This window comes from Amborella trichopoda, chromosome 6 (assembly GCF_054954075.1).
Source record: "Amborella trichopoda isolate Santa Cruz 75 chromosome 6, AtrichopodaSantaCruz75HAP2 v2.0, whole genome shotgun sequence".
NCBI classification, from domain to species: domain Eukaryota; kingdom Viridiplantae; phylum Streptophyta; class Magnoliopsida; order Amborellales; family Amborellaceae; genus Amborella; species Amborella trichopoda.
The window spans coordinates 49,036,099-49,050,374 of NC_142341.1; the positions used below are offsets into that span (position 1 = coordinate 49,036,099).

Genomic DNA, 14,276 nt, shown 5'->3' on the forward strand with positions numbered 1-14,276 from the left:
TAGCCTTAATAAAAAAATTTTCCTTATGGTACTTTTATGTGCTTAAAAAAAAAAAAAACCTCAAAATTAAATGGAGATCTTCCAATTTTTAGAGGATGAGGTCAGAAAACCCTGAGTTTTAAATTTTTGTTTTAAAAATAGCCATCTAATAAATCATGGTGGTTCCTAAAATTTGAGACCGCGGGAAGAGATGTATGCTCACGCGGGAGCACAGTATAAGCGCTTCTATTTCTATATGCCCTGCGAATGGTTCAAGGAAAGCTGCATATTTGCGAGGTTCGCCATGGCGTAACTCATGCATGCACCATTTTTAGAGGGTTTCAGGGTTAGGGTTTTCGAAAACAATAGGGTTTCTTGGTCAATGTTTCAGAGGCATTGAACAATGAAGAGGAGATTACCGACCTGGAGTCGTGGAGGTTTTAACTAGTTTAGTATTTGGAATAATTTATTCTTCTGTTATGATTACATTGCATATTCTTGCACTATTTTTGTTTTTCTTGATTAATGGTTGATTGCTGTATGTTGATCGCATTCCCTTTCATATAAGAAACAATGGCTACTTCTGTGTTATGTTCTCTCGTGATTCTTGCAATTACTGGTGCCCTTGGTACTACTGTGCTTCCTTTTACTTTGCTTTTCTCTTTTTTTTGTTATTTATTTTTCTTTTATGGAACTGGTTTCTTGAATTGGAAGTAGTGGCTTTGCTCCTTGATTGTTTCCTTTTCTTTCTAAATCTTATTGAAATTATTTGATATTTTTTCCTTAATCATCGCATGTTTGTGAAATGTGCTTGTGCAATTGATCGGAAGGAAAAAAAGCGGCTGATTATTTTTTGAAAGAACCAAAATTACCTTTATCCTAGTGGTAACTCCAGATTGTTGTGACTTCAGCGATTTAAATAAAAAAAAAATGGATTGCTTATAATGCACGCATAATGGCTGCAATAAATTTGGCTAATTGAGTGGCACCTGTATTCCTCGGTGTTAAAAAATTTGTCAATGTTCACGTCAATTTTGAGTGTGACGTATGGGCTTTACTCCCCAGATGCCAATATTTTTGTTTTCACAACAGAGAACGTCATGAGAACCTATGTTGTTTATATGCTTATACAAACCAGAACCCAAATTTGATTCTTATTACTGGCCTTGTCGCTGTATCTTTCCACCTAGAGCATTTGTTTTGCCACATTTGATGTTGCTAGAGAACATCATTTGTGCTTCCAAAAATCGATTATTGTGATCCCAGTAAAAGAAAGTGACTGCTGTAGTGTCTTATATTCAACTGGAAGAATTAATGTAGCATAATGCGGTAATATATGCTTATATATGTAGTGGTCCAAATGTTTTAAAACGGATTGGATGGCTGGAATGAACAGGTGATACTAAAGAGTAAAATTCTCAAAAAGAAAATTAAGGTTTAAAATATGGGCCTTTAAAAAAAAAAAATTCAGGAAACTTAAAGGACCATCCATCTGTTATGGAGAAAGAAGGCTAGCTTGCTGTGCATCTTGAGAATGTGTGTGTTTAGAGAGCTTGGTCGAAGTCTTTTGAGAGAGACAGGCCATTTTTAGATTGAGACTCAAGGTGAGTGTTTTGTCTTTCCCTTTGTTTTTCCAAAGCATTTAAAGTGAAGTTTTGAATTATCCTGACTTTTAGTGATAACATTTACGGCAAAATCTTGAAAAAGGAGTTTCATAGGAGGGATATGTTTAGTAAAGTTTTTTTAAAGCAAATATTTTCCTCTCCTGGCTTTTGAAATAACCCTGGCTGAAAACCTATTATTCGTAGTTCTATTTTTAAAATTGTAAGGTCCCATTCCATTTTCAAAAGTTTGATTGGTCTTGCCTTTACCATCATTGCCATTTCTAATCATTTTGACATTCTATAGTACAATCTATCACATTTTGTTTATTGTGTCCCCTCATTTTTTGTTAGTATATGCCATTAAATAGCCGAATTTGTGGCTGTCTCAGGTGTTGGTTTATACGTAATTTTTGTGTTTCACCAGCTTTGATGTCATGCCTTTGTTTAGTTTGGTCTTATACAATTACTTAAGCAGTTTTTCCGTATATTTGGCAGCTGTGCTTTGGGTCGTTATTGTGATCGCGAAGATCTGAAAGACTTTGGAGCAGAGGTGCATAATGCACATTATTACAATGGACTCATAAATGTTCATGATTTTATCAAGAATGGGGTGAAGATCGATATAGACTTTCCTCTTGCATATGGAGAGACTGCAGAGTTTTCTAAACCTTCATACTCACCAGGACCTAGGATGGATGAGGATGGCGTTTGTGCTGAGATGCCCTTTGGTACCAAGGTAAAGGATGCTTGTTTATTCCATAACCTTCAGACTTATGATTGAACTGTTTTTCTACTGTTTCTGATATTATACTTTGAAGTCAACTGATAATATGATGAAGTAGACTAATAATCCAATGAACTATTGTGTACTTCAACTATATTGGCGTCGTCATCAGCATCTAATGAACTAACAGACAGTGATGGAAAGAGTGGGACCTGAAAGTGTTATAACCCCAATGCTGGGTCCTACACCTGATCCCAATCAGTTATGGTTTTCCAGAGCCATTATATTATACTTTCACCTCCTTCTATTATTGTTCTCAGCGTATTTTCTTTGTTTGTATTATCGGCATATTTTCTTCATTTTTATTATCGTTTATTAAGTATCTTTATTGGTCATTTACACTGTTCTCTTGTCGAGGCAGCGTAGACGCATTGCAGGCAATATCCAAGGAAATGAAGACTTTGAGAGTCTTCAAAGGATAACTCTCTGGGATACTTGCAGAAATCCCCGTGTTGATTCAGAGTCTAATGATAAGGAACTCCAGCATTGCCATACTGGGCATTTTATTCTAGGAGTTTCATGGGCACTAGCCGTGAAGGTGAAACCTCTTCTTATGTAAGAACAATGGTACTCTAATTGAGTTTATCTAGACTTTAAAGTAACTTATGTTGGTGGCAGCTTTTTTCTATTTGCTCCATACCCCTTTTGTTCATCGAAAATGATCCTAAAGGTGCAAATTTGTTTTTTCTGTTTTGTTATGCCAGTGCTAGTGGCTTGTGTTTTCCATTTATCATTCATTATGCTATGCCACTTAGGTGGCCAGGATTTGAGGGGTTTCTGAGTTTTTCTTTTTTTGTTTGTTTTGTTTTTTTGGCTGGGGGGGGGGGTTTAAGAGGAGTGTTTGCAGAAATTAGTAAACGTTGACATTCATATTTTCTTGTTATCGCACTCTACTTGATCTTATGAATAAAATAGTGGATTAATAAACTCTTTCTGGGCATGAAAGAATACTATGATGACTGATTTGGGCGGGGCGATACTTTGTTGCAATCAAAGCAACAAATGTAGTAGGAATTATCATTTGACAACTATCAATTCAATTTTGCTTCCACTTCAATTTTTGGTGCTTTCTTCAGCTAAACCCTTTTGATGCTCAAATATGAGATCAGATACTTGAAAGCTGATTAGAAGATCAACTCTGAGAGTTTGTTTTAACTATCTTGAAATGGTTGGTGCATGTCAAGTAACTTAAAACTTCAGTGCCCTATTCTTGGATTATTACATAGATGCCTTAAATCACTCATGCACGTGCTTATTGGATGCTTGTGTCTCGTTATTCTTTAGTCTTTCCTACTCTCAATAGCTAATATTGACATCCTTTCTTTATTGCTATTTTTTCTTTGGGGATCCAATGTTCTGCTACTCATATTTTGAATTTTCATTTTGTAGGATAACCATCTACAGATTCGTAGGCTGGTGAGAAAATTTCAAGGATTCCATCTCTCTGATAAAGCTTCTGATCAATCTCATTTTAGAGGACTGAATGAATCTTCATGGAATAGATCTCCTGATACCTCTAATATTCCTAAGGTTGTGGGGTCCACATATGCAGACAGTTCCACTCATGGTAAATCGATTGATATAACATTATAAATTCTTTCTTGACTGTGAGTGAACATAACAACTCACATATTTGGAACCGAAAGTCAATGTTTTAAAGCACAGCTTGGGCTTGGAACTCGCTCCTTGGGTGGACTTGCCCTATTCCTACCAAAGCCTCCCAAAGAGCTCAAAAAAAGAAAAGAAGAGAAAATAGGGAATATTAAAATAACAGTTAAAATAAGAAAAAAACCAAAAGAAAAAAAAAACAATACAAAAAGTATATGAAAGATGTGAAAAAGGTTTTCAAAGTATAGCACAACGGAAAATTGGTCAACATGATTTTCTTAGAACTTTTGAGAAAAATGAAATAAATAGAAAAAGGAATAAAAATTTATAAAATCACAACTATTTCGTTTGAAACTAATTATATATCAATTCTAATTGATTTAGACAAAGATTGGTCAATTATAAATTAGCCATAATTAGTTACAAATAATATACACAACACACACAAACACACTCTCATCCTGAGTTGGGTGGTGTTCTGCGCTCGGCAACTTGCCAAGTCTGAGTGACTCACATGAGTCCAAATCGACATGCCTGAGTTTTTTTCACTGCTGAAAACTCAAGAGGCTTCTAAGTCAATAGTTGTGGTATATGAAAACCAAAGCATGTTGGCATTGGATGTTTACATTGGAGAGCGATCTACCATTTCAGGAAGCACTTTCGTTACCAATGTCACTGAAAAGACTAAATCAGATAAGAGCTTTCCCATTTCCAGTGTTGAGGGGAAAGGAAGAAGAGTTAATCAGAAAACCAGTGGAACAGATGGTGATTTTTGTCTTTCTAAATTTAAGTCGAGTAAGAGAATCAATTTGGCTGATGATGACTCTATGGCTCCCTTGGGTGAGATGAAAGGTAGAGTTAAGCAGCTAGTGAGTAAAAAGAATATGTTGATTGATGTTGACTATCAGTCATATCTAGACAAGAAGCGGGAAACTAGTAGCTTAGAAACTCTTTCATTGCCTTATGAGAAAAGAAAGACCGAAGGCTCCTTAGTTGATGATGATTACAAGTTATTCTTGGATAATGTAATAGAAAGTGGTGATTCCTATTATTTAAAAATAAATAATGGTAGGGGTCGTAAACCAAATGTTGTTAGGTATGAGAAAGATTTTGAGTCTCCACATGGCACTAAGAAAAAGAATTACCTGCAATTACAGGAAAAAATGCAGAAAAGGGGTCCTCTATTTAAGAAAAAGCAATTTTGTAAGATGACTGTTCTTCGATATGATAAAGGACGGGTGCCTCCAATGTGTAAAGGGAATGATAGTCTTACACAAACACATGAAACAAAAAGGAAAAGGATTCCCAGAGTTAAGAACAAGCAAGCAGCAGTGCCTCCCAAGAGTAAAGGGAAAGATACTCTCACACAATTACAGAAAACAAAGAAGAGGATTCCTGAAGTTAAGAACAAGCTAGCCCTGCTTCCTATTGATCTTCCTCAAAGACGAAGCCTAAGATTGCATTATGAAAATAAGATGAAAGCACCTTCAGGACCTTCTATTGGCACTTCTTTATCCTGTTTGGTTAGTAACAATTGGTGTGTTGATGATTTCTCAGTGGAAGAGTACACTATAATATAAACCATTTGGTCATCACTGCCTGTTGAAATGATGGAAGGTGATGGGGTGGGACTCACCAAAACAGGGCATGGCCTGGGTGGTGGGTGCCCCTTTATGTGTCACCTTTCATTGGTTTTAATGGATGTTGATGACCTAATGGACTATGTTTTTTTTGTCCATAGGTCACTGGATTATGGCGTACTTTCGGTCTATTTGCATTTTGAGCTTATTGCCTGATGTAATGTGCAAACATGCAGGTTCGGAAGGCCGATGAGGACATTACCAAGGGCCCATATGATTCTCTTTCCTTCAAGGGGAAACTGATGGTTGTACTCTCTAGGCCTTTTAACATGTCTGAGTTTAAACAATTATTGCATGAAGCATCTGATCGTAGGCCAATTGTGAGACAAAGAAATATACGAAATGGATCCAAATCCTATGAAACGGAGAAATTGGGTTTGTCTTATCTAGACCACTATAATGGTTAGTATTATTCGTATGATCTTTATTAGTAAGATTCTTCGGAGTTTGCACTATTATTGTCAATTTTATTATTTCTCAGTATCCTGGTCGATATAGTACCTGTTGCATAACCCTGTACCTATTTTTTGCCTTAGCAATAATATTTTGAATGTTGGGATAAAAATGTAACATTGTAAATGATTATAGGACGTACAATTATCACAACTAAAATATATATAAGGACATACTAGCCTAGAATTCTACTAATTCTTCCATGAGTATTTGCAAAATTGGTCACAATTTTTATAAGTATTGTTTTAATTGCAAGGTATGGTTTTATGACCATGCAATATCTGCATTTGAAGATCTTTTATTAGACCTTTATTAATCAAATGAAAATTCATTAAATCGAAGTAGACTGTGGAATTTATTGTGGCTGTTTCTTGAAGACTAAAGGACTTGGAATCAAGTAACAAATTATGTCATTCTCTGAATCGTTTGAAACTCTGTGGTTCTCCCATTGGAGTTGGAAAGAGGAGGATACGTACCTTGCTATTGATGTTATGGCACTCTCCATGCATTTGGATGAATCCTCCAAGTTATATCCTGGCTAGTTTCAAATAACATTCCAAGAAGGGCATTTTCTAAAGAAACTCTTTTGTGATGTCATCACTTTGAAGCTAAGTATTGAGCGCAATAGAAAAATAATTATAGAACACTCTTTGATTCGTTATGGAAACTTCATATCGTTGAAATATAGAGTTATATAAGAATTATTGATTTATGATTGAAGAAGCTATTCATGTGGACTTGTTTTAATTGTAATGAAGGAGATATATCATCTTTTAAACTTGGCTTCTTTCTTTTCCTAAAACAGTCCTTTTTTGATAACTTACAACCTTAAGCACACCATTGACTTGAGGTGTTGGAGAAAGTTTCTTATAAATTGCTGGGTCTTAGATGTTACAACTTGAACCTCTCGCACATCGATGCAACAGATGCAGTTAGCTTTTGAAGGACGTAACTTTTCACTTGGATGTCCGTTTGGGACGATCCATATCTTAAATCAAGGATCTCTTAGACATCTACGACACTTACCTCTATGATTTTCATAATTTGGTATTTGGTGTTTCAGGCTTCAATGAATTTTATTTTCCTTAGTAACATCCTAGATACTCTAGGGTAGGGGACTTTGGAAATCTTCTTGAAGATGAATCTTCTGGAAAGTTGATGTGCTCCATAGTTTGGAAAGTTGAGTTTTTAAAATTGGGAAAAAGACATTAGTCCCCCTCTCTGTATTTCTAGTTCCGAAAAAACCCTCAGGTCCACGAAAACCTGTGGACCTCCTTTAAAGTTTGAAAAATCGGACATTAAACCCCCTCTATTAATTTTACCCAATCCAGAAAACTAATACATCCCTGCTCATGGGACCAAGGTTTTTGGCTACGATAACATGAGTTCCTAGGGCCCCCTGTGTGCTTCTTAGTTGAGACATTGAACTATGAACCTCTAAACCTGAGATTGATGTCGGTGCAAAGCCATAGCCAGAGCTTGTGTATGAATCAATTCCTCTTCAACAGCCATTTTCCTTTGTGATCTCACTTTCTTGTTAGATATGATATTTCTGCGAACTTTTTTGGCATAGGCATATAAGTTGGTTACCCATTGAAATTCTCATTGAACTATGAACCTCTAAACCTGAGATTGACATCGGTGCAAAGCCATAGCCAGAGCTTGTGTATGAATTAATTCCTCTTCAACAGCCATCTTCCTTTGTGATCTCACTTTCTTATTAGATATAATATTTTTGCGAACTTTTTTGGCATATGCTTTTAAGTTGGTTCCCCATTGAAAACTCTTAGATTTATGGAGATTTATGGGGGGCATGATTCTTTATTTTGTTGAGTGCTGATATGCGGCAAAATTAAAGAACCCTAGGTCTAGGTACTTGCTTCTCCTTTATTGCATCATCTTTTTGTCCTCTTTCTTTGAAACTCTTTGAAGCCCACGTCCATCGAAGATCTACCTCACCAAATTCGTCTCCCTCTTTATCCTTTCAAAAGCAACCCTTCTAAAACCCTAATAAGGCCATCATCTGCCTCCAGGCCATCATCTGCCTCCAAAACTATCGTCCATTCTTGTACTCCTCAAGCCCTAAACTAGCCTAATCTTTTTTCTTCCAAACACTAGTACATTCTTCTTTCTTGGAAAATGTATACGCATATCCTCCTAAGGTTATGTTATTTAAGAAATCCCCAAATTTTCACATTATTCAATTTTTCCCCTTTTCTAAATGATGATTTTGCCCCTACTTCGGATTTTGAAAGTCCAAAGTTCAACCCATTTAATAAAACACTTGACAATGGTCTTGATGCTTGCTGGAGGCCAAGGCTTTCCTCAGAGAATTTTAGATTTTGCGGATCCAAAGTTTGTTGATCTTCGGATTCTCAACATCCGAAGTTCTCTTTGGAATCCAGCAAGCTCACCCAGGCTTGTTGGATGCCAAGGATTTCTTGAGAGAACTTCGGATTATGAGAATCCAAAGTTTTCCAAAGTTTTCTAGAACTTCAGATTCTCAAAATCCATGGTTCGCTAAGAAAAACCCTTCACCTCAAGGTGAAACATCTTTTTAAAAAGGTTCAATAACTTAGGATTGTCAAGTTCCAAAGTAAGGGTAGTTTGAAGAAGAAACAACAAAAAATTATGAAAATGGGTGTGAACGTGATATACACAATTTTTAGGGTCTTCTTTTAACAACGATAATTTAAAGGGATATCTTCGTAAATTACTCTTCTATTTATAATGAAATATTTGACAACACTAACACATTCTTTCCTCATATCTCTCCTGCAAATTAGTCATTAAAACCCGAATCAAACCCCTCATCTCATCTGTCTCACGTCAATCAAAATTCCCTTATTACTTCAAATGACCCTAATTTTTGCTTCAGATTGATTCCCATCTTATATTGGGTGTTGCTGGATTGATAATTTCAAGAATTGAACATTTCATATAGCGCCCCTTAATTTAATCCTAATAGTTACCCAACCCAAATCTAAATCTTAATCCTTAGGTATAATTTTCCCATCTTTAGCTTTCCTTGCCATCAAATCTAAGCTGTTTTTCTGTGACTTAACTATCCAAAACTCTGTTGTCCCATATTTCTAATCCACCAATGGTTATCATAGTCATAGAGGATCCATTCCCCCGTGGTCCTACATCAAACATTGGCATTAGAACTGTGGCACTCTACCGCAATAAAAGTTGATAGTATAGACAATAAATTTCTCTTGTATTATCACTTTCAAAAAAAAAAAATCTCTTGTATTGTCATATAATTTTTTTTTAAGCAAATTAAATTTAAGCTGTCCGAACAGATTTTGTGCCTCCAATTGCATCCAACTCATCATGGGTGGGAATGCTGGAAAACCATTAGTAAATGCTGGCATCTGCATAACCTCCCTACAAAATATCCATAATTCTATAGTTTCCTTTGGTGATTTGAAGAATGTTTCAAAATAAAACCCTTTTATTTAATGGCGAAGATAGAGGACTAATGTATACCATACAGTGATTTGATTCTTCAATCATACGTTGGCTACTATTTTGTCTTGTCTTGAGTATGGGAATAAGATTGTTAAAGCCTTGAAATTCATTAAGCAGGATTTATCTGAACTATTAAGTGAATCTCAAGGCTTTGTAATAAGTCCAGAACATGGTTTAACCTATCTCACTTTTGGACACTTTCTAGACACACATCAAAACCAACCCAACTACCATTTCCCCACCCTTCTTCCCCCCCCCCCCCCCTTTCCTGGTGCTTCTTTCCCTTATCCTCTTAGATATGCATTCGTATAACAGACTGTGCTGAGTCCTTGCATGGACTTGACATGTTCATGGTTGGACTGAAGTCCTGGTCGGGTTGCTCAGAGCTCTGACTTAGTTTCTTAATCAGTGCTTTTAGGTGTTAAAAAAAGAAGAAGAAGAAAAGTTGGCATCTTTCATTGAACAGGGGGCATTATTCCCTAGGGCTTCTTTCCATTATTTGACCGGATTTGCCAAAAAAAAAAAAAGTTAATGGTTTCCTAGATTTAAGTGAACTTGAAATCCCCATCTTGGGCTGAAAGAAGCGTTGGCCAACCTACGATCAAATTGACCAAAGCCCTCGAGGGGTCAACAATACTTTGGCTGTTTAATTCAAGTGAACTTGAAATGCCCACCTCGAGTGGAAACTATATTGGGGGTTCAATTTTGTGCATTTGAAGGTCAATCTATGACTGGTGATTGATAATAAATTTCATTTTTATCTCAATATGACTTTTTACTATAACTTTAGATCTAGTTTGATTTCTTTGAAGTACTCTAGATCATTACAGATCTAGGCTTCATTTCACGTATATTTGGTTTTTGTATGTCTACCAACAGCTAAATCATGGAACTTTTTCTTCAAATTTGTACTTTGTTTTCGAATAATATGTAAAAATTATTTGTTGAAATGAGAATGTCATATTTTTTAGTTTAGCTTGTTCGTAATTTTTTTGTTTATGTTCTAATTTATTCTTGATTTATCACAAATTAGTTGTAGATTTGTTAGGTTTTTATTAATTGTTCAGTCTTCCCCCACTTCACTCTATATTTTATTTTTTTCAATTTTTTTGGCATGAAATGACTCTCTTTTACATATGTTTGCATGTTTGATGCATATAAGCATGTGAATCCCATCCATATGCGTTCAGGTTTTTGTGCAAACAAGAATATTTGGGATAAAAAGTTTTTGAACAAGCAATTTTTGGGATATCGAAATGCTATTTTTTTTTAACGTGTGTTTGCCTGTCTGATGCTTTTAGGGCCGTCAATCTCCAACAATGTGCATTTAACTTGGGTGCTAATGATAATTTTTGGAGAATAATGAGAATGACTTTGGCTGTGAAATGTTTTGGATTATTCCTTTTCTCTTTACACAGTTGATGCATTCAGGGACATCAATCTCCAACTAAATGTGTTCATTTTGGATATGAACAACGATATGTTTAAGAAAAGTTTTAGAATGAGCAATTTTTTGGGCAATGAAATGCTTTGTGGAATTTTTTCTTGTTTTACATGTGTTTCCACGTCTAATGCATTTAGGGACACCAATCCTCATCCAAACAACACATACAATCTGGGTGCAAACAACAATTGTTTTATCTATAAGCTTTCTATTTTTTTCTTCATATACATGCAAAGTTTCTAATATTTTCATATTCCTCAAATTTCACTGTTTTGCATTGGTTTTGCATTTTTTTTTCTCGTCTCTTTTGACGACTCAAAGACTCTCGCTAAGCCGACTAGGTCCGAGTCCTGCCCTAGTCTAGACCATGTTCTGGGTATTTAAAGTAAACACTGGTTTGTATGTATTCCGGAGTACAACTTGATAAATTCACCCTTATCAATACAAAGTTGCTGATAGGAGAAAGAGGCAAAACATGGTTTTCCATGTTAGATCTCAAATTTCTAGTATCATGAACCATCATTAATGAAGCTGAAACCAACAAAATTGCTACTTAAATGTCACAACTATAATACATAAATTCTATAAGGATTACCAATATTGTATTCCATCAGTTTGTTGCTTTTGAATTCTTTTGTTGATTTGTATACGTCACTCAAACTATTTTTAATGGATCTGCTCATTGATGTCACTGCATAAAAAGTTTCTCCTGCAAAATCTGTTCGTGTGCTTCTAATCTTCTTTAGATGCATCATTTCAGAGCCATGGATTTTATTTATTGGTAGGACCCAAGGGCTTCATGCCCAAGCTTTATGTTGATGAACTAACTATTTCTCTCCTTGTGGACTAGATTTGAAGGAAAAGCTTGAGGCGTCAGTCAATAATCATGAAAAGTTGTTCTTGTTGCGTGGGTTCTTCTTCTGGCTAAAGGTGTTTTACTGATTAACATTCTGCCTTTATTTAAAATGAAAGTATACTATAATACTACGGACTACATCAAATAATTGGTCATGAGGGTCATATCTGTCCCATGAATTGAATGGAGAGAGTAGGGCTCATGACTTATCTGGTGTTTCTACGATCTGTCCATCACTGCCCCTCATTTCATAAAATGGGGATTACCCTAGTTGACCTTTTCTGTGCACTTCTATTGATGCCTTCCATTTCTCTCCTTTAATTTAGCACGTTAAGATGGTCTTAATGCAATTGATATACTAATAAGGATCTTAGGCTATTCTTAGCATTTATCTCTTAGTCCACTTCAAAGAAACCTAAATGTAAACTGCTTAGAAAACTTGTGAAGAATAAGTGAAATTATTCTATGATTGAAAGGATTAAGATTTATTCAGTTGATGTGGGGCCAAATGACAAATAACATCATACAAGTAAAGAAGTCCAAAAGAAGCATTTAGACATACATAGTTCCAGGCCTACCCCAACAACATGAACCTTATGCAAATGCATTGACACTGGATCATCAAATTTATAGTTTTATGCAAACTTTTCTTACACAAATTGAAACTTCTCATCTAGCAAGATCTTAATAATATGGTCATGGAAAGAATCTAGCCAAGGGTGATAAGATATCCAGCACTGTTGTTTATTTGCTATCAATTCTGCTATCACTTATCAGCATATTGGTTGCTGAAAAGCCTCCCAAAAAGAGGCTTTTGGCGTTTTCTTTACATCTTTTTTTTTGGGGGTAGATCAGCACGGAAGGGGTCGCCTACTTGTGGTAGGAGGATGTGGTGGTTGCCACCACCCTGATCACCAATGCCTTGAGACCATTCCTGATTCTGGTCTTGCATCTTTCTTTGCTCTTTCTTTCCTATCACTTGATAGGAGGTGGGAAGCTGAAACCTCTTTGGCATACATTTAGCATGAAAGACGTTCTGCTCATCTTTCATGCTAAATGTACGCCATACGGGTTTCAGCTTCTGATCTTTTATCAAGTTACAGGACAGAGAGAGGACTGATATTTTATCGAGTTACAGGAAAGAGAGAGGAAAGAGACTCACATCAATTGTTTGATGAAGCTGATCTGGCACCAAAAGAATACCATTCCATATGTAGTTTTTATAAGGAATTTTATCATGGCATATTTGATACAGCAAAGATACACTTGATATTGAGAAGCTTGCTTTCTCTTTGCAGAATCTCTGCCATCCACATGCCTTTATGCCCTGGAAAGAACCTTCACTTTACAAACAAGTTTATTCTAATTGCTGAGTTACTGTGGAAAACTTTTATCATGCATTCGTGGTGAGCCTTTCTTCTCTTTGCTAGCTGTCTTTCATTGGAAATGAAATCTATTTGCAAGAGTTTTGGAAGTTTATATGTGGCTATGTTCAAACCTGGATACCTGTATATGTTCCATTTTGATTCCACAACTCACCAAAACAGGGCATGGGTATGGTTGCAAAATTGGCAGATCTGGTTAACCTGAGCCTTAAAAACCCTAGAATCTTATAATTTACTTAAAGCCCATTTTCTAGAATTGACCCAAAACCTAAACGCTAATCTATGCCAGACATCGCCAGAATTTGGTCTTCAAAGAATATGTCTTGCCTTAAAACCCAAGGCTTTAAGAAGAAAATATGAAAAAAAGCTAGAGAGATGAGCATCTTGGTATGTTTCAGTTTTTCCACTGTAAAGTCACATGTGTTACATGTTTGTGATGCTCCAGCTAAACCTGTTATCTGATTCATGGCAAATGATTTCAACCGTGTTAAAACTACTTCAATTCTATGGAGCTTTCTTTTGGAGACCTTTTAAAGTTCGGTCATTCTAGAAAGTTGGGCTTTAAGGGTATGTCCCATTAGATTGTTTTCTTTTTATATCTGTTCCTTTTATTTTTTTGGCAATGTAACTTTATCTACTTAATACATTTGAATTTTGTTGTGCTCTTTTCAACTCTTTTTGTTTTTTGTTTTTCTGACTACCGCACATTGATAGTCACGAGTTAACTATGTTCTTTTGGAGTTCTTATAGTCACTAGGTTTTGGATCAAGGGGGTTGGACACCAACTTTCGATGGGCTTCAAACCACTCGAGAGCCTTGTAACTTCAGCCCGCTCAAGCGTAGCCGACACCAAATAGTTGGGATAAGGCTCTGATGATGATGATGATGATGATTTTTGGATAATTTGAAATTTATACAAAGAACATCTTTAGCGGGCATTGGACACCTCATGTCCCAATAATTCATACCATCATTGAATATACATCTTTTTGTGCAAAAGTAACTGTCAAACTGGTCTAAATTATTTATTTTATATTTTCTTTGCGCTC

General features: G+C 35.8%; 1 protein-coding gene across 8 annotated transcripts; it reads left to right on the forward strand.

The window, feature by feature from the left end:
- On the forward strand, positions 1–14,276 carry LOC18441876 (uncharacterized). Of its 8 annotated transcripts, none has more exons than XR_002282229.2 (10): positions 1–276; positions 2,079–2,319; positions 2,729–2,905; positions 3,757–3,934; positions 4,627–5,498; positions 5,792–6,017; positions 11,837–11,916; positions 13,141–13,248; positions 13,673–13,794; positions 13,978–14,276. XR_002282229.2 is itself a non-coding variant. In XM_020672031.2 (9 exons), exons 1-8 carry the CDS (start codon positions 191–193, stop codon positions 13,213–13,215), a joined length of 1,935 nt encoding a protein of 644 aa, XP_020527690.2. In that variant the 5' UTR covers positions 1–190; the 3' UTR covers positions 13,216–13,248; positions 13,978–14,276. The 8 variants fall into 8 exon arrangements, 3 of the variants coding, with proteins under 3 accessions (XP_020527690.2, XP_020527691.2, XP_020527692.2); XR_016057071.1 differs by having other exon boundaries at positions 2–276; positions 5,133–5,498; XR_016057068.1 differs by lacking the exon at positions 1–276 and adding an exon at positions 348–426.